Here is a 20,751-nt window from a genome sequence, read left to right as displayed (position 1 = left end):
AAACATTGGTAAATTAATTATCGACTATCAACCAGGTCATTAGTGATTAAACCTTACTGTGGTGTTGTGAACTACACATCCACACGTGAAATGTACAAAGTTTTGACTCTTTGCAGAAGTCTAGATGACAGCAAACGTTTGCGCTCATCTAAAACACAAGCAGGAACAAATGTTTCGGCAGTTTGTTTCAGCCGAACAGATTTGCAGACCGGACCAGAGGGAAGCTGGAGTGCTGATCATTTCGGTAAAATAATTTCAAATCACACTCGTATATTTAAATGACACTTAGATGTATTATTCAGTACCATTCATATAACTGCTGGGCGACCTAAATCTTCTAAACTAACGGCTTTAATTAAAGTTAATTTAATTCTTACCATGTGACTCTACATGTTAGCTTCAGAACTGACTGCAGGCTCAACAGCTAGCCAACATTAACAAAAACGTTATAAACTAGCTAACTGGTTATTTAGCGACTGGCTGGGGAGTTAGCCACATAGCACTACCCTACCGACTAAATTCCGCCTGTATTTATTGACAACAGAGGTTAAATAAAACAATTGAAGTCATTTGAAGTTGTCCTCGGCGGTCTTAGTTGCTCTCAGATAAACTAGCTAGCCCTCACTGAGCTCTAAAGCGTGTCTAAATGTTCGCGTTTGCAGGGAACCGCACGTCAAACCAGCCGTTAGCTCTGTGGACATCGGCCTGTCGAAGCAGAAATGCCCAAAAAGAAAACCGGTGCCCGGAAAAAGGCTGAGAGTCGTAAGGAGAGAGAGAAACAGAGTCGAGCCAACCGGGAACATGTCGAAGTGGCCAAACACCCCTGCAACTCTACCATGGTTTGTACTGCAGCTGCTTGAAGCCCTGATTTAAATATTATACCTTAAGTACTGTTACTTACAGATACTTCACTGTCTTCTGTTTTGTAGGAATGTGACAAATGTCAGAGGTGAGTGACTGCATCCCATCATATCTTTGTTCAGGTGTAGACTGTCACAGGCACAGACAGTTTAACACGTTTCTCTGTTTGTCGTGTCACCTGGTAGAAAACAGAAGAACAGAGCTTTCTGCTACTTCTGCAGCGTGGTCCAGAAGCTGCCGGTGTGCGCTCAGTGCGGTGAGTCGACCGCAGTGTCACGTTTAGTGCTGTGCGATATGGACAAAAATTTATATCCCGATATAGGTAATTTTATATCCCGATAAAGATTTATATCCCGATATAGTATTTTTACTTAAAATTATATATATACACACACATGAAATGAATGCCAATTCCTCTGATCTATTCTCCCTTTATTTCTAAAACACATATTTTATATACAAAGAGACAAGAAAATTAAAAAACAATAAAAAGTCTTTTTAGTGCCAGAGTCCCTCTTTTTGTTACTACTTTATATTTTGTTACTAGACAATTAAAAAACAATTAAAAATAAAATAAATAACACACAAATATCAAATGGACAAATACCATTCAAAAATATCTGGTAGCGCAATCAGTTTCATCACTTCGTGGTTTAACTTTAGTAGTTCATGCCGTGTCTTTAAGTGATAGAAAAGATTAGACGTGTTCGAGTCGCTAGTGACGACTTGTAGGCGGCATGTTTTGCAGATGACCGTTTTTTGGTCGGTGTCTGCCTTTTTAAATCCAAACCAGTGCCAAACAATGGAGTTCCTGTTCCCTCTTTTCGGCACCAATTCCTCTATGGGTTCTGTTGGTTCAGCGTCCACTGTGCTCTCCATCTCTGCTACGTTGTTTACGTCTATGCTCCCGCCGGCTCTCGCGCACATTGGCTGAAAATGTTAGCGGTGCCGTAACGGAGTTCTTGCAGGTGACGTAAACTGCTACCGCAAAGCAGTAGCGTTGCTACAGTTACATTCGCCGAGCTAACCACAGCCCACACGTTAAAATTACGATATAAACAATAGAGGATTATATCGTACGGTAGACATTTTTCTGTCGCACTACGACATATATCGTAATATCGCACAGCACTAGTCACGTTTGTCATTTAAATCATCCAGCAAAAAAAGTTCATCTGTCAAAATTCACCAACAGCTGCTCACTGTAGTTTTTAGCAGTCCTTACTCAAACTGGGGTGAAAGTGCATTTGTTGGGCAATATTTTATGCTGAGTGTTTACAGCAGTGAGTTGACATAAGTCATGTCAAAATGAAGTTCACCGAGTGCATCAGTGTGACTCAGTGATGCATTTTATGAACATGCATTTTATGGCCTGTGGCACTGAGTAATAAGATGCAGGTATATCAGCCTTTGGCTGCACAGACGTTACATGTCAGTAGGATCAGGTTGTTGTTGGTTTTTGGCTCTTCATGTAGTTTGATAACAGTAAGAAAAACGTAGGATGTCACCCGCCACTACATTTAGGAGTGTATAGAGAGATGCTATAATCACTTCAGGTTCTGTGCATTGTGGCATTAAAATGTTCTGTCACACTATATTAATCTGTGAAATGTTTAATGCTCATGTTGTCAGGCAAAACCAAGTGCATGAAGTCATCAGACTGTGTGATCAAACATCCTGGGATCCACAGCACTGGGATGGCCATGGTGGTAAGTTAGCAGTGCCTCTGAACTGATGCCATCACACGGCAAGAGTGAGGGTTTGTGCGAACCATCCGCACTTATCAGTCCTAACAGGGACACTTGGTTATTGCAGCAATGTATAATCCTGATTCCAAAAAGTTGGGACGCTGTCTGAAACATGAATTAAACAGAATGTGATCACTTGCTGATCCTTTTTGACACACACGCAATTAAAAACAGCACAAAGACAATATATCTAATGTCTGACCTCATCGGCTTCATTGATTTTTGTAAATATCTGCTTATTCTGAATGTAATGCAGCGACACGTTTTAAACAAGTTGGGACAGGAGCAGCTAAAGACTGCGAGAGTAATATGCACAAACGACGACACTGTTGAAGGTGTGAAATTTGTGCAAACAGTACTGGGTAATAATGAAGTTGTTCATCACAATAGTGGACTTTGATCAAGTGTTGCAATAGGGGCCTGATAGTTATGGTCATAGTGATGACCATCAGTGATGTCGAAGAAGATAGTGCTGTAATAGTGCACCAGACTAATGATATAAACAAAGTTCAAAGTACAAGTACCCACAATATTGTACCAGTGTAATGATAAGTGATGAATGACATCCCAGTGTTCAGTAATCAGTGAGTACCACTGAAATAAGCAGCAACGTGTGAGATTATTTTTGTTTCAGCTCAAGTTTAAGAAAAATGAATCATTGCAAAGTCTTTGATTTTTTAAATCATTTTCTTCTTGACCACAAGGGGGCGGTGTGTGACTTCTGTGAAGCTTGGGTGTGCCACAGCAGGAAATGTCTGAGCACACACGCCTGTGCGTGTCCTCTGACTGATGCAGACTGCATTGAGTGTGAACGCAGTGTGTGGGATCATGGTAAGACCCCCCCCCCCCCTTTGATTGAAACTGTTCCAGTCTCATCAGTGTCACAATAAAAATCACCACTGACTGCTTCAACTTCCTGAACAGGGGGGCGAATCTTCCGCTGCTCCTTTTGTCAGAACTTCTTGTGTGAGGACGATCAGTTTGAGCACCAGGCAAGCTGCCAGGTCCTTCAGGCAGAAACTTACAAATGTGAGTCACTCTCTTTTTCCTTTCATAATATCATTTTTGTGGTTGATGAAGAATGTAAAGAGTATTTTACCTTTGCCAGACAGTAACACCCAGAGGGGATGTGTGCAGAAGAGCAAACTGATTTTTGTTTTTTCTTTTTTCACGTTCCAATTCAGGTGTTTCCTGTAATCGACTGGGGCAGCACTCCTGCCTGCGCTGTAAGGTGAGGGGAACATCTGTCTTCTGCATCTGCATTTTCAGGGAAAACTACACCCATCGAATCTCACATCACAAACTGTTTCTGCAACAATGAAGAACAACCCACATCTCCGAACTGATAAGATCGAGTCAAATGAATCTCCCTCTCCTTTGATTTTGCAGGAAATGCTTCTGGCATGCAGGAAATGTGTAATTGAAGCCAAAGATTAAAAATAGAAAGTCTCCTACCAAACAGCAGCAAGAGAGCGCTCCAGTCAGATTAAACTGGACTCTCCGAATGAAGCCGCTGCGAGGAGATCATTTTTCATTTCGACCCCTCTTCCTTTGGGTCAGAGCAGTGTGCGCTTTGTTTGCATCAGACTACGTGATCTCTAAACCTCAGAGAGAAATTGATGATGTCACTGGTACCGAAAAAGGAAAAGTTAGCTCACCGCAGCTTTATCTGCAAAGTGCACAAGTGGTTGAAATGAGCAGGCAGCTTGTGATGATGTTCGCTGATAGCACCATTAATTACAGGGTGCTTTACCAAGAATGTGTACAACAAAAGGTAACTTAGAGAAGAGCACAATAAATAAAACAAAAGAGAAAAACCAGCAAGCAAACCACACACACACACACACACACACACACACACACACACACACACAGTAACACAGTAACACAGACTGGCAGACTGCCAGTTCAATATAAATAGAAGACATTCACACGTTCACAGCACAGAATAATGAGCTGTAAAATAAGAGTCCAATGCAGCACAAACAAGTCGTCCTCTGTAGATTTCATTAAATTCACATTTTGTTCATTCCGTCTTAAAACAACACTCACATGCCCGCATGTGTGTGTGACCGAAGACTTTATTGACTCAGTGGCTTCAGCTGAGCTTTAGCTTGCACAAAATGAAGGCTGTGGACTATTTTCCCTCGTCTTTTAATGTGAGCTCGGGTTGTATTGAGACAGCCTCGAACATTTCCTCTGAAGCCTGTGGATCATGGAGGTCACATCAGGGATCGTTTAAACCTACTGTGTATTGACTGAGCCCTGACACGTGTGCGGCTGCCGTGTCGTAATATCGGTGCAACAAGCTAACACTTAAAAAAAGTCTGTGAGTGATGAGAATAATTCAGCCTTTGTGAGAAAACAGACATGAACTGGAAGTAGGACTGGTCAGAAGAGCTTTATCGAAGTGCAGAGAGCTGGTAAATCCTGAACATGGCAGGCGAGAAGCTCCACTGGAGGCGAGAGAAGAGGAAGACGTGATGATGATGATGATGATGATGATGAATGAACTTGCTTGTCCAAACAAGCCTCAGCAGTCGTCGGATTTCAGTCTCACAGTTCGAGCCTGAGTTAAAACTACATGTCAAAATGATGTGAGTGAATGTTTCCACGTGATGGTTTTAACGCTTGTTCAACTGTGTCCTCTCAGGCCTGCTACTGCGACGACCACGCCAAGAGCAAGGTCTTCAAACAGGAGAAAGGAAAAGCTCCACCCTGCCCCAAGTGCGGCCACGAGACCCAGGAGACCAAAGACCTCAGCATGTCCAGTGAGTGTCACACAGAACCGTTACAACCGCTTTCCAGTAAATCTGCTGTTTGGAGGAAGTTGCAGCAGCTTCCCTGCTGAATCGTGACTTTAGAAAACGAAACTTAAAGAGCGTTTTCAAGAAATGGACTTTTATTTCCAATGAAAACGTGGATCAGAGTTGTTTGTCCGCTCTGAGATGACGTATGCTCAGAAAAGGTCTCTTATTGGCCTCCTGTTCTTCCTCATTTCACCTTTTATTCCACTCAGAATTTATTGTGATCTTGCCACATTTTTTCTGAACAAAAAAAAAAGATGCATCTGACCACTTAAACCACGTTTTATTGCTCCGGTGCGACAGTGTAACCAGAGTGTAATCTGAAATAACAGATCGATTGAGCTTGAAGGCTCTTCTCTGACCGTGGGAACAGTCATTTGAACTTGCATTAAGGCGTTATCACAGGCCGGACCTCTCTCACCTTCGCTGCTGTCATCTGACTCTTATCTCTCTGGACGTGTTGGCTATGGAGCGAGACACAGGATGTGAGGTCAGACGAGTCGAGCAGCTTTGTTTAGCTTAAAGCTGTCGGCATGCAGTCAGATGATCTTCTGCGTGAGCACTTCCTGTTTCGTGTTTTTAAAATGAACACACAGGTGCAAGTAATGCACATGCAGCGCACAGTGGGATTAAAACAAACACACGTCTGTCTGTTCTCTGCAGCTCGCACGTTGAAGTTCGGCCGCCAGGCTGGCGGCGACGACGACGACTACGATTACTCCGACGGCGCCTCGGGGTACGACTCCTACTGGAAGAACTTAGCGTCCGGAGGCAGAGACCAACAGGACGACTACGGAGAGGATGACGACGACGATGAGGAGGATGAGTATGAGGAGGAGGATGAGGAGGAGGACGAGGAGGAGGAGGACGAAGAGGAAGGAGAAGAAGGCGAAGAGGATAAGGCTGCTGATTCCGTGGCTGGTCTTAGACTGGACGGGACGGCCTAAGCGAGGACAGAGACTGGAGAGACCTGCACAGGCCGAGCCCCATAGATCCAACAGATCCTCAGCGGATCGTCTCATGTTACAAGTCAGCGATGATCAGGGTCACACAGAAGAAGAAGAAGAAGACTCAAGAACACGGTCGGTGTGACGAGGGCTGGATACTAGTGCCAATACGATGCCCACGTTTCTGTACTGGTACTTTTTCCAGTTCCTTATTCTGAGGAATTAAAATATGCAGCAATACAAGAACCAGAAGAATAAAAGAACGAGTTCAAACAGTAAAAAGGTTTGATTTTAATCTGATATTAAAGAAAAAGTCAACAGGATTCTGAATCTGTCCTGACATTTAATGCAGATTTTTATGACCTGACAGTTTTTGCTGTCATGGGGACGACCTGTTTTCAGCTTCCCGCCATGCGTTCAAGGCTGGGTTGATGCACCAGGAGGCCCCCGGGAACCAGAATTAGCTGCGAAGCCCCTTTGACTCCTTTGTTGTGGTGACAGTTTTATTTAGGGAATATGCACAGTGTACATTTTGACACAGGCAGGTAACTGAGCAGCTGCTCGCTCCTCAATATTCCTCCAACAGGAAATTCTAAAGATTCAATGAATGTGCCTCGATATAGAAACAGAAATCTCTTTAGGTTTCTGTTTTGATCACCAGTTTAAATTATTTCAGCTTTGTTTCAGTTTGGCTTTGAGACCAGGACCCTCAGGTACTGCAGCCACTGCGAAGAACAGCTGCAGGCAGGCAGGATAGCACGCTGGCTTAGATGATGCAAGTTGCAAGCAGGATGTTTTTTGAAATACTGCATTTGACAGCAGCTTGACAACAAAAATGGTAGAGTTGACCCAGTTAAGATGTAGTTTGGTCATCATTTTTTAAAAAAGTTGAGTCATTTTGTTATCAGCAGCAGGAAACAGGTTTACAGTCAGAGATTTGTGATTTTTCCAGAGATGCACCCTGAGACGCAAACCGCTTCCCTGCTTGTGTTTTTTGTGTTTACACACTTGTCCTCGTGGTATTTTGTTTTGTGATAATGTGGAGCATTATAAAAATCCTTGAGACCCTCCTGGTTTGAGTCCGCGTTGTGCTTGAGTAGTGGGCATCAGCACAGACGCTCTGGCCCACTGACTTCTGCAGCTCCTGGTCATTTGTCTGTGGTTGGTGATCCAGCCTGAAAACAAAGGTTATAATTATGATGTCTTTACTGTGTATTAAGTGTTAAACTGCAGCCATTCATCGGGTTTAGGTGCTTCAGTGCAGCACAAACACTGTCCAAACAGCCTGACATGTTTGCCCTGATCCTTGAAATCAGCTGCATTTGTTGAGACTTGTAGGAGCTAAACGTGCCAATAAATGCCAAAATGCTCTTTGACGGAGCATTTGGAAATGAAATGAGTTGTGTCCCATGTGCTTTGATGACTGACTGATAGCCCTGCTCACCGCTGCCCTGACACGTATTGGTTTGTAACAAAGTGACGAAGCGGAGGAGGCGTGCGCGCAACATGACGCCAGCAGGGCGTGTGACTGGCCGGGAGCGAGATCTGGACCGCGCGCCCGCTCCTGTGAGGTGTTATTAAAACTGGACTGACATCAATGAGACACGAGAGCTTTGGAGTAACAAGTGAAATGCAAAAATGTGAGCTTGGCCTGCTGCTCCGCCGGGAAGGAGAGCGACCGCTGCAGCTGCGCAGATGACAGACTTCATGACGGCGCCCCCGCTGATCCTCGTCCAGCCCACATGCCCCAGAGACCCGCGAACGGTAAGCTGAAGTCCCCTGTGTGTGTTTGGTGGAGGTGTAGGCAGCCTGAGGCTTGACGAAACCTCAAGTCGGAAGTTGTAGCAGGAGCACAAGTAGCGTTTTGACTTGATAAGTTGAAAAGGTGGAAAAATTGCCCCCGGCAGGACGTAAATAGTGCGTAATGACCGGAGGTGTGTCAACCCGGTGATCCACGTGCGTCCACGGGAGACATTTGGGCTGCGTGGGTGAACTTGCATCATTCTGGTTATTCGATTAAAAGCAAACACAACAAGTCATCGTTTAAGTTTCACTTTCAGTTTGTGCGGGGCGGACAAGAAGCTCCCGCAGCTCAAAGCTCCTGCGTTAACAAAAGAGTCACCGTCGACCACAAACAGCTGCTTCAAGGCGTGGAAGGACGCGCGAGGCATTTAACTGCTGTTCATTCACACGCGTCAAATCATGTGGAAACATTTGGGAAAGTGACGGAGAGTTATGATTGAAAATCTGAGGTGGAGTTCATATCCTGGAGTAAAAGCGGAGAAGAAATACTCCCTCAGCAGCGTTATCAGCAAAATGTACGGTGCACCATCAAAAGCAAAAGCATGCTGCTCGTGCAGAGTGTCACATCTTCTTAACACATTCTGTCTTTGGATAATTACCTGTAATTAGTTTACACACGACTGGTTAGTTTAGTAATGAACATTATTGGCTCCTGCTGTGTTTTGATTGTAAACGGTTTACCTGAAAAGTAAATAGGAAACAAAGCTGTAACGTGAATGTGGTGGAGTAGACTTTAAAGAAGCACAAAGTGAAAGAAGATCTTTTTAATTTTTCTTGATTTTGTTATTGGATCATTCTCACTGACGCTTCAAAGCAGCATTTTAAAGACTCCCTGTGTTTGAACTCATATAGAAAGTACTGCGCTTGGCATGATCATGTAAGTACAGTGTAGTTTTAACAAAAAATCTTCCTTTTCCATTTAAAGTTGTAAAATTACATCCCGTGCTTCACTGAAAAATCCAGAATATTGTTTATTTCAAAAGCTGAATTGGACGCAGGACGACGTGAAGCCTCCTCTCAGCTTGTTTGCACCGCAGGTTTCAGGTTTTAACATCACGCTGCCCAAAGCTGCGTGTTGGCCAACGATCGGCCTCCACGCTGGCTGTCACGCCACCACGTTCGCCTCCAAACAGTGAGGAGTCTGAGGGTCTGAGGGTCTGAGGCTTCTGGAGGAGTCAGCAGGTCACAGGTGGATTCAGGAGCTGGACCGTTCAGTGATCTTTGAAATCAGTTTTGAAATCCGAATCCAGTTCCGAATCTGGGTTTCAGAGACCAGTTTGCAGTGGATCTCTGACCTCCAGCCTCCCTCAAGGATCTCAGTCTTATCATTGTTTCACCGCAGGGAGTTTTGCATCATCCAGTCTGTAATGTCACTGGTACAGTTGACGAGGTCATTAGTGAGTAACAGCTCAGTAAACTGGTTTGTATCTGGATTACTGGGATTATCAGTGTTTATCGTTTTGAACAGTAGCTCACTGAATTCCTCTAAGAAGCCGTGTTTGAGTTCAGGGCGGCGATGCAGTGCAGTTAATGGTGCTGGAGATCCAGATGTAAAAACAACTGCATCATGTTTAAGATGAGATTTTGCTTTAAAAGATAAGAAATTCCTAAAGAGGTACCGAATCTTAAACCAGCCACTCCCACGCCTTTAATTCCTCTTGCATCTTGCGCAACGTATAAGGCTGAAACTCTTACATGGCGCTTCTGTCAGCTCTTTGTTAGCGGCCTCACTCAGCCAGCTCTCAGCGAGCACAAGAAAACATGTTTGTTGTTCCGTCTTTAACCTGCCAGCAGCTGATACGACAGAGCAGGTTCAGCGTGAAGCACAGTGTCTGAGCGAGCAGCGCGATGGCTGGCTGGTCCAGGTGAGACATCTGACTGGAGGAGTTGGTGCAGTGAAAGCTTTCCGGGGACGTAGTGTGAGTCCAGTGGTCATGGATAAAAGAGGTGAACCTGTGCCGTCAGACTCTGCAGGTTGTGTTTCACAGCTGCTCTCCTCAGCAGCTGGAGGTCCTGTCCAGTTTCTGCGTCTCCTGCCGCGTCAGTCCTCCTTTAAAACTCAATTTAAAACTTGCGTGTATCGACGTGGCCTGCCACAAACGTACTGCTCGATATCTCTTTATGTTTCAGACTCTCACTCACTGGCTGCATCGCTTACTGTCTTTCAGTGGTTTATGTAAAACACTTTGTAACATTGTCTTTGAGATATAAATATATAATATAAATATCTTTATCATTAATGTGCAGAATGCCACCTTGCAGAGTGGCCAGAGTAGTTTCCAGCCCTGATTCCAAAAAAGTGAGGCCGCTGTGTAAAACGTAAATATGAACAGAATGCAACTTTCTGAAGTGTTCCTGAGCACGAAGCATAAATAAAACCCGATCCAGTCATTAACAAACAACCTGTGTTTACTGACGAGGTCAACAAAGTGTCCATGCATTCACCTCCTCCATCCACTCATGTGTCCACAAAGTGGTGAACCTCTCTCCATCCTCGCTGTGAACGACTTTCATACCCAACCATGATCCTCTCACCTGTTACCACTGAGCCTGTTTACCTGTGGAATGATCCAAACAGGTGTTTTTGGAGCGTTCCACATCTTTCACAGTCTGTGAAACGTGTTGTTGCATCAGATTCACAATAAGCAGATATTTACAGAAATCAATGAAGCTGATGAGGAAGAACATGAAATATATTGTCTTTGTGCTGTTTTCCGTTGAGTTTATGTCAGAGAGGATTAAAAAATGGTCACATTTCTATGTTGGAATCTGCTTGTATTATTATAATGACTTCATTACTGGATTGTAAAAGTGAACTCACAACACAATTCATTATCATTAACTTAACATCAGCACTTTGAAGTAGCTTTCACAGTGGAGCAAATTCTAGTAAATTTATTGTATTAAACAGTAAATGTGTTTGTTCAGCAGATGGAGTTAAAAGTTACTCTGTAGATCCTGATTTTACACACAAAATGCATCATTATTGTCTAAAAAAGATGCATTGTTGCAGAATAAATTACGCAGCTGCACGTCGTTCAGGCCTCCTCCACTTCAAACACCATCCATCCATCCATTTTCTACACCCGACTATCCCTTTTTGGGGTTGTGGGGGGGCTGGAGCCTATCCCAGCTGTCAACGGGCGAGAGGTGGGGTACACCCTGGACCGGTCGCCAGTCGATTGCAGGGCAACACATACAGACAGACAACCTTTCATGCTCACACTCACACTTACGGGAAGAGCATGCAAACCTCACACAGGAAGGCCCCGCCCGACCCAGGGATCAAACCGGCGACCTTCTTGCTGTGAGGCATGCGCACTACCTGCTGCTCCGCCGTGGATGTTTGATCTTCACTGCGCAGACTTTGACATTGTAGAAGCCTGTTTTCACATTCGCCTGCTGGAGGAGGAAAGTTTCTCATGCACGTTAAATCTGAGGTGTGCACGTGTGCAGTAAGAGCGGGGTTTTAAAGGCAAGCTCAGTCCAGTATGCATCTTAGAGAGGCGGGAGGCCAGAGCAGAAGCACTGAGAGGACGTCTTCAGAGAAGGAGGACATCTCGTGTCCAGCAGTTAAACTTTTCAACAGTGTGTGGATATCGATGGATTCTGGATTTTTGTCTGCAGGGGATTTTTAAAAGGATCACAAGCAGCTGCATTTACACACGAACGCATCGTTAATCCACTTTTTCTCCATCAGTTTAGTGCAATGATCAAAACCTCAGAAGAGAAATCTGATGCTTGTCACTCAGTCCTCGTCACCTTTCAGCCCTCCGCCAAGTAGAAAGTTTGCAGAACTTTCATCTGACGAGCAGAAAGAGCAGGAGGCCGAGTGATCCAGAGGTGTGTGTGTGTGTGTGTGTGTGTGTGTGAAGGAGGGCGGGCGTCCATCTTTGCTACGGTGTCACGCTGGACGCTGTGACCTCTGATCAGGCTGCAGTGAAGCGCTTCAGGAAGCTGTAAACAAGCTTCACTTCCTGTTTAGTTTATTACATCAGTGACTGCAGGTTCAAACTCACGATGTGATGAAGAACCGTTCTGCTGACTTAAGCTGTTCTGGTGTTTTCTTTTCAGACATCAGTCTGTCATCATGTTGGCTGCATGTTGAGATTTAAGAATAAAACGCTCTTTAGAGTATTCTTTCAGTAGAAAATGAGTCAGCAGCTATTTTAAGCATCTAGTTTTTAAAACAAAAAAGGCACCAACAGACTGTTCCAGCTTCTCAAATGTGAATATTTCTGCTGTTTTTCATCTTCTGAGATAGTAAATAGACAGTTTTGGATAGACCTTTGAAGACATCATTGCTGCCTCTGCGAGCTTGTGAATCGGATTTGTAAAATAAAAGAAAGTAAATAATCAGTAATAAATCTGATGGGGGGCTGCACGGTGGGGCAGCAGGTAGTGGGCGTGCCTCACAGCAAGAAGGTCGCCGGTTCGATCCCCGGGTGGGGCGGGGCCCTTGTGTGAAGTTTGCATGTTCTTCCCGTGCATGCGTGGCTTCTCTCCGGGCACTCCGGCTTCCTCCCACAGACCAAAAACATGCTCATTAGGTTAATTGGTGACTCTAAATTGTCCATAGGTGTGAGTGTGAGTGTGAATGTGTGTTTGTCCTTGCATGTGGCCCTGCAATCGGCTGGCGACCGGCTCAGGGTGTACCCCGCCTCTCGCCCATTGTAGCTGGGATAGGCTCCAGCCCCCCGCAACCCCGAAAGGGATAGGCGGTATAGATAATGGATGGATGGAAATCTGATGGGGTTTCATGTCACTGTAGTAAAGGCAGTGCTTCATGTTACATTCAGTGAGTGCTGCGTCTCTTTAGGATGAGATGAGAGGCTGTACTGTCACTGCACAGAGAAGATCAAGTTTAGTTTACTGAAAAGCAGTGAAGTGCAGTGATGAGCGTGCTGTCTGTCTGTGGTGATATGTGGTAGATATGAACATGTTCATTTATTTATATGGTACGAAACGTGAAAAAACAAGCTGATTAACAGAGACAATTGTTTTAAAAGATCGTTTTAAGCCATTTATAAAGCCAAAATGTCAAATATTTGCTGGGTTCAGCATCTTAAAAGTGAGAATGTGCGACGCTTCATATTGTTTATTATCTTTGATCTTTGCTGAATTTGAATTTGAAGCTTTCAGCTTGGTAAAAAATCTGATGCCGGTTTTTTTTCCTTTGTATAGTTTTCTGATGTTTAAACTAAAAGATTAATCGAATAATTGAAAAAAAACCCCATAATAATCATATAATAAACAATGGAAATAACATTAATTGCAGCTCTGCATTTTCTAACATTCAACATTGACTGAACAGAACCCAACGGAAGGTGTTCTTTATTTTGCAAGCTGTCACCTGATTGAACAGGAGGGATACACCTGGCCAAACGTGTACCACACTGCTGTCAGCTGAACAGACACATCACCAGAACAGAAACACTATAAAACACAACTGCACAAAGGCACAATGATGTGAACAGTACACACCTTGATGTTATGCATCGTGCACACAAATGGCTGTCACTGCTGTCAATCAGGATTCTCAGAACAATCTCAAGACTGTTTCAACCTGCCGACATCGTGCTCGGCAGAGGCGGGGCCAGAGTGGTGGCCAGCCCCCTGTTTGAGTCTCAGAGTGATAGGTACTGTTAGTATCGCAAAGTGACCACAAAGAGACATAAAACTGCCACAAAGAGACGCAAAATAACCACAAAGAGACATAAAACTGCCACAGAGAGACGCAAAATGACCACAAAGAGACATAAAACTGCCACAAAGAGACGCAAAATGACCACAAAGAGACATAAAACTGCCACAAAAAGACGCAAAATGACCACAGAGACATAATACTGCCACAGAGACGCAAAATGACCACAGACATAAAATTGCCACAAAGAGACGCAAAGTGACCACAAAGAGACATAAAACTGCCACAAAAAGACGCAAAATGACCACAAAGAGACATAAAACTACCAAAAAAGACGCAAAATGACCACAGAGACATAAAACTGCCACAGAGAGACGTAAAATGACTACAAAGAGACATAATACTGCCACAGAGACGTAAAATGACCACAAAGAAACATTAAACTAACACAAAAAGACACAAAGTGACCACAAAGAGACATAAAACTGCCACAAAGAGACGCAAAATGACCACAAAGAGACATAAAACTACCAAAAAAGACGCAAAATGACCACAAAGAGACATAAAACTGCCACAAAAAGACGCAAAATGACCACAGAGACATAAAACTACCAAAAAAGACGCAAAATGACCACAAAGAGACATAAAACTGCCACAAAAAGACGCAAAATGACCACAAAGAGACATAAAACTACCACAAAGAAACGCAAAATGACCACAGAGACATAAAACTACCACAAAGAAACGCAAAATGACCAGACATAAAACTGCCACAAAAAGACGCAAAATGACCACAAAGAGACATAAAACTGCCACAGAGACGCAAAATTACCACAAAGAGACGCAAAATGACCACAAAGAGACATAAAACTGCCACAAAAAGACGCAAAATGACCACAAAGAGACATAAAACTACCAAAAAAGACGCAAAATGACCACAGACATAAAACTACCAAAAAAGATGCAAAATGACCACAAAGAGACATAAAACTACCAAAAAAGACGCAAAATGACCACAAAGAGACATAAAACTACCAAAAAAGACGCAAAATGACCACAAAGAGACATAAAACTACCAAAAAAGATGCAAAATGACCACAAAGAGACATAAAACTACCAAAAAAGATGCAATATGACCCAGTGTCCGGGTCAATGCATTTATTCTTATATCTGTCTGCGAGGAATGCAGAGGAGCAGCAACAGGTTCAGCAGTGCAACAGAAAAATGCTGAGTCATGCTCTCTAAAAACATCATACAGTTCATTTGTTCACAGAAGCAGGCTGGTCCTCGGGTTCGTCGTCCCTGTCGAGACTAAACTTTATGGACTGTAAGTTATCAGCAGATGCATATTTAGCTTTGCAGTGCAAAGTGAATTCCTTTGCTCTGAGTGAGTCCTCGATGAAGTCCAGATGGAAATTTGGCTCTTTAAAGGGTCAAACTGCAGGTTGGTGCCAGGACCGATCTGTGCGAGTAGGTCATAAACTAAGGAACAGGATTACGCTCTCCCCAGTTAGTACTGAGCATTCCTACGTTAATCCTCTGTGAATCTTTCAGGCTGGTTCCTCCACCCAGAGGCCCTGTGGAGGACAACCTGAGGGGGCGCGCATTCGTTTATCATGTTGACAAACCAGAGAAGTCGGTAAATGACGGAGAGCTCAGACAGAAGCTCCCAAGTGAAGCGAGATGGAGTCTAGATTTGTGGACGGCAGCAAATAGCAGCAAAAGCTCAATGTGACCAGAAGCAGGGACGGAGTGCAAAGGTTTGTCAGAGGAAAATCTGAGGCCTCGAGATGAGCAATCAACATCCAGATGATGAGGAGAAAAAAACACCTGGTGCAGGGTGATTGTCCAGGAGACAGCAGCAGCATCAGAAAGTCACATTTCTCTCACGCTGAAAAAAAGGATGGCGAATTTAAAATGAGCTGAAATATTGAATTAAGGTAAAACTGACCTCATTAACCAGCTCATCTTCTCTCAACATCTCGCTCAAGCTGGACAAAACAACCCGAGGGATGACGCTGATGCTTCCTTGTTTTTGTTTGCAGAACGGCGTCCAGCTCCAGTCGACCTGTAACCTGTGCCGAGAGAGCCTCAAAACTCAGGTCTGGCTTTGTTTCTTAGTTCTGAGGTAGGCATACGGTGTTTGTCTCAGTTGAATTGTGGTTATCAAATGGCAGAGGAAATGTTTCTATCAGCAGTGTAGCCGGAAAAAACAACACTTCAGATATTTTCTGTTATTCAGGAGAAAATATTCAAATATTAACAGTAAAGCTCGCCTAAAGTCATTTTCCTTCATCAAATAAAAAAGCTGAATGAATCATGGGAAAGCTTCCTCAGAGGCGGATCACTGTATCTGCATGTCACCTGAACACACCTGTGAACTCACCTGTCCTCCTCCACAGCCTCAGTGTGAAGAAGCCAGATCATGTGATCAGTGAACCGTACTGTTGTAACCGTCGTCTCTTCACTCTCTTAAAGCTTCGTGAGTACGTTTGCGTGTGCCGCGTCTGTTCCTGGAACAGCAGACGTGCAGACCTGCTTGGACGAGCTGAAAAGCGCCATTCAGGTGAGCGAAGGTACCCAATGAAACGACGTTTTGCATCTGTTTTCCTGCTTCTGCTGAAAGGATTCAGATTTGTAGAAAGCATCTTAATTCTTTACCTCCTGTAGTTTGACACATACAGTTAAACATTTGAAAACTGTATCTAGCTTTTCCTTTTTCTCTTCTGTCATTTTACTTGTGTGATTTTCTTTTGTACATTTTGTTTGCTGTAACTGCTGTGCCAGTGACCGATAAGATTAGTTTGTCTAATTTTATGGCTTTTCACTCCTCTTACCCCTTTTCAGAAATCTGACGCCATGCTGTATGCTCCGTCAGTCAATGACGTTGAAGTAAGTACATTTATTTTTTTGAAGATGAAAAGATCTGAGTCAAAAAAACTGAAAGGATAAAGTAAGCGATGTGCTGAATTTTTATGTGTTTTTATTTCTAATGTCCAGGTGTTTTAAACACTATAAAAACTCTCAGTTGGAGCCGCGAGACGTTCTGTCATTACAATGAACACGAGCTTTACTGAGTCAGTGTTGCATTAACAGTCCTGCTGTCGGTAATAAAAAGTGCATCAATGTGTATTAATCCGCAGCTGAAAATAGTCCCAAACAAAAGCACCATGTGCACCAAATGCAACGTGGCTTTGAGCTGAATGTCTCGACTAAATAATGGATTGCCATAAAATTTGAGACACAGGTTCATGTCCCCAACAGGATGAACCGTATTCACTCTGCTGATCCCGACTTTGTGTAAAATGTAATAAAACTTGTCACTGTGCGCCTGTTAGCATGCTAACATTAGCATTTAGCTCAAAGCACCACTGTGTCTAAGTGCGACCTCACCGGGCTGTAGACGCTTAATCTTGTTTTAAAATAACCATTAACAATATATTTGTGACCATTTTTCACCGTTTCCAGGAATAAATGGGCAAAGTATCACAGACAGGGCAAAGAAATCATGAAGAAACAGACTGAGGCATGATTCATTTATTCATTTCTGTCTTTTTGTTGCGTTTGTTGATAAGAAAACCAGAAAATGAAGACAAACTCATCTGTTTAGGCTGAAACACCACATTAGCCAACACATTCTTTAACACAAAGCACAATGCTTGTCTAGCTAGGAGAGAAGCGGTGTTGTTAAAAAGCTCGATCGGTTTGTGAGTGTGAAGTCGCTGCCTCGACGCGGCGACGAGACAAGAAACCTCATTAGCAGCTGCTCACGTCGTTAACCTGAACCTGCACGTGTCCACACTGAGGCTCCTCTCTCTCTCCTAGGAGAAGTGCAAAGTTATGTCGCTCAGATGTTACATGTTGGAGTTGATAATGGTCCTCGACGAAGAAGAGATTTTTGATAATAATGCAGATTGCCTCATGGATTTCAATGACGAGCTGCCTCCTGAAGCCAACTCTGTAAGTCCTGATTACAGCTCACGTTTTTAACCACGAGCCTGATTCCAAAAGAGCTGAGACGCTGCGTCAAACATGAACCTTACAGCACTACGATGATAGATTTAATGTTTCAACGCTCCAAAAACGCCTGTTTGGATCATTCTACAGGTTAACACGCTCATTGGTAACAGGTAAGAGGATCGTGATTGGGTATGAAAGGGGCATCCTGGTCATTCACAAACGAGGTTCACCACTTTGTGAACACATGATTGGATGGACACTTCAGTTTGTTTGCAGATGATTGCGTCTCAGCTGTTTTGGAGTCCGGTTGTTCTTTTCATTCTCGCGTAACCTCTGCTGAAGCCGATGTCAGTGTGTGTGAAACCGCTCGTGCTGCTTCTTCTTCTTCACGGCTCATCGTTGGTTGTCAGCGCTGACACGTTTTGCTTCGGTCGCTTTAGCTTTTCTATTTTCTTTACTGAATATGTGTAAAACTGTCTTTTCTTGTGTCTCTCTTGATTCTCAGGTTGGCTGCCCCCCATGTGAAGCATACTCCCTTAAAAATATCACAACATTCCTGGAAAGACTAGAAAGCCTTTTGCAAGAAATGACGTCGGCGAACACGTGATGTGGTGTGACTACTGTGAGCTGCCAGTGTGCATCTGTATATATTTATAAAGAACTGTGGGTTTTTATCTTGTAAATATCACACTGCAGCTACGTTGACCTGTGATACTGTAAACCTTGCCGTCCTGTATTTTATGAGATAGGCCGACGACACTAAATCTGATGTGTAGAACAGTTTAAACGTACAGGACGACAGCACTGCGCTCATTGTTTAACTGTACAAATGAAGTCCCTCCGTCACTGTGCCACAACCTGCATTTCACTGAAAGAAGTAGCATACAGTAGCAGCATGGACTGTACATACTGAATGTATATTATTAAGCTCACTGCTACACACTACTGAATGTTATACCTGTTATACTGTATATGCCCAATGAACTCCTGAAAATATCCAAACTGTACAGTCTTCACTTCTTTTATCTGGTGTTTTCGTAGCTTTCTCAGCTGTTTGTTAAAGGTGCTTTTTAGAGGTTTTTTCTTGTTAAACGGTTACGTTTAAATTCAGTGTTGGCTGTGTTAAAACAACACCGGCGGCGGTGAAATACGATGCAGAAAGGCCAGTTTGAGGAACAGATCTGTGAATCAGTGATCAGATTAAGAGACTCCAGGATTTGTTTTTTATTTTTGTTTTTTTTTTGCTGAAGTCTGAACGCCAGCGCTGCTTCACTCAAAAGAATAAGACAGCTTTGGCTTTTCACGCGAGGGCCGAGACTGAATACCTTGAAACCGCCCTCAGGACATGAATGGCTCCACGTGGTCCTGATACAAACAAACTGGGGACCCTTTCTGCAAAGTGTTGCTCCACAGCGCCCCTAGAGGTTGAACACACCAGAGGTTACCTCTAAATAAGCAGAACAAGCCGAGAATATGATGATCCGTCTGTGCGCTTCACTTGTTTTTACTGGTCTCGTCACCTCGACGCTCGAGAATTTAAATAAAAGTCTGTGTGTCGCCGGCTGCTGATACAGATGTTCTCGCCATCTTCACGCCGGTGTTCGTCTGTTCACGTGACCGGCTCTGACTCTCTCTCCTGCACTGCAGCATCGATGAAGATGACTCAGACGATGCTGACAACGATGGAGGTTGTGGACTTTTTTCTGACGGTAATTTAGGCGAAGACTTCTCAACATTCTATCATTTCATGAGGAACGTGGACACGATTGGCTGCGATGAGGCTCCTAATCCATCCATGACAATTAGAATCCATGACAGAAAATCAGCATCCAGGCTTTGAGCCTGTGTTGGCTTCAGGTCTGTCCATGGGCATCATGTGTTAACTGTAAGCTTAGTCAATGCATGGCGCTAGCCTGTGAGCTAACAGTCAATACTCGATGAAATAAAGAGAAATCTACAATACTTTATGGACACAACCAGCATAGATGAAACATTTGTGCCGATGGCCGGCGGAGGGATGGGTCAAAGCAGTCATCGGTCCAAAGGACCAGTCGAGGCCTTGATCCTGAGAGTCTGCTGAAAGGTAAACGTCATGTATGCCAACTTTAAACTGCACTCTGATAATCTTTAACACAAGCATCAAACCCTTGAGTGGAAAGTTCAAAACACTCCTGCAGCACATACACGCCAAACGTTCCTACTTCACTTTAAACAAACTAAGCTCTGCAGGACGCGGTGCGTTCAATGACTGCCTGGTTAATGGAGGATTCTTTGAACAGCCTGAGAGTACAGAACAACGGCAGCAGTGATCGGTTGTTTTTTCATGTTTTAATGCTGAACACATTTTAGTGCTTGAAGCAGCAAACTTCAGAGCCTCTTTTTAAGACTGCAGGCTGCATTTGAGGCCTTTGCTCGAACATGTTTTTAATGCAACACATGGAAGAAATCATGACTCATTTCACTGTAGTACTTTCGTTTACTGGTTCGATTAAACACCCTTGAAATTCAACATGAACGGCGTCTAAAACATTACAGAGCCATGAATACGCGTCTTAAACCATTCTTTTATTTAATTTCAAATAGCCAATTATATATGTGTAACACAACAAATACATTTCAAACATGCATAATAAAAGTCCAAGGTGTCAACCCTTAGAATATAAAGTCATTTCAGAATACAAAAATAAATAATGGAATTTGTTTTAATGGCACTCAGAAATGATGGTCCGATATTCTCGTCCTGTTTTAACTTCAGCTGTGCTTCCTGCTGGCCTGTACCTTCAGATATAAAAGTATTATGGAAAAGAATGATCAACAGGATTCAACACACGCTCTGAAATACTTACGAGAAGAGTTCAAATGAATGAAAACGTGTCTGCAACCAGACGGGGAACGAAATGTGACACCATAAAAATGTTCAGCTCAAACGTTCCTGAACGGCAGAAAGTCCTTTAAAGCAGGACACGCGTTCAGTTTTCAGC

The 20,751-nt window shown here is 43.6% G+C and overlaps 2 protein-coding genes across 3 annotated transcripts; both read left to right on the top strand.

The window, feature by feature from the left end:
• The first annotated feature begins 179 nt into the window (after positions 1–179).
• znf330 (zinc finger protein 330) lies at positions 180–7,761 on the top strand. Of its 2 annotated transcripts, none has more exons than XM_070990309.1 (9): positions 180–244; positions 663–854; positions 1,047–1,117; positions 2,494–2,570; positions 3,314–3,440; positions 3,534–3,638; positions 3,794–3,840; positions 5,263–5,380; positions 6,080–7,761. In XM_070990309.1, exons 2-9 carry the CDS (start codon positions 802–804, stop codon positions 6,361–6,363), a joined length of 882 nt encoding a protein of 293 aa, XP_070846410.1. In that variant the 5' UTR covers positions 180–244; positions 663–801; the 3' UTR covers positions 6,364–7,761. The 2 variants fall into 2 exon arrangements, with proteins under 2 accessions (XP_070846410.1, XP_070846400.1); XM_070990299.1 differs by lacking the exon at positions 180–244 and adding an exon at positions 930–949 and having other exon boundaries at positions 683–839.
• A 142-nt stretch (positions 7,762–7,903) lies between these two features.
• Positions 7,904–18,768, top strand: LOC139349235 (interleukin-15-like). Its single transcript, XM_070989836.1, has 6 exons — positions 7,904–8,127; positions 15,856–15,938; positions 16,289–16,376; positions 16,658–16,702; positions 17,636–17,770; positions 18,276–18,768. The coding sequence occupies exons 1-6, from the start codon at positions 8,059–8,061 to the stop codon at positions 18,375–18,377; spliced, it is 522 nt and encodes a 173-aa protein (XP_070845937.1). The 5' UTR covers positions 7,904–8,058; the 3' UTR covers positions 18,378–18,768.
• The last annotated feature ends 1,983 nt before the right edge of the window (positions 18,769–20,751 follow it).

This window comes from Chaetodon trifascialis, chromosome 2 (genome assembly GCF_039877785.1).
Source record: "Chaetodon trifascialis isolate fChaTrf1 chromosome 2, fChaTrf1.hap1, whole genome shotgun sequence".
NCBI lineage: Eukaryota > Metazoa > Chordata > Actinopteri > Chaetodontiformes > Chaetodontidae > Chaetodon > Chaetodon trifascialis.
The sequence above is the reverse complement of the archived record's forward strand: the minus strand, read 5'-3'. Positions and strand labels throughout refer to the sequence as shown.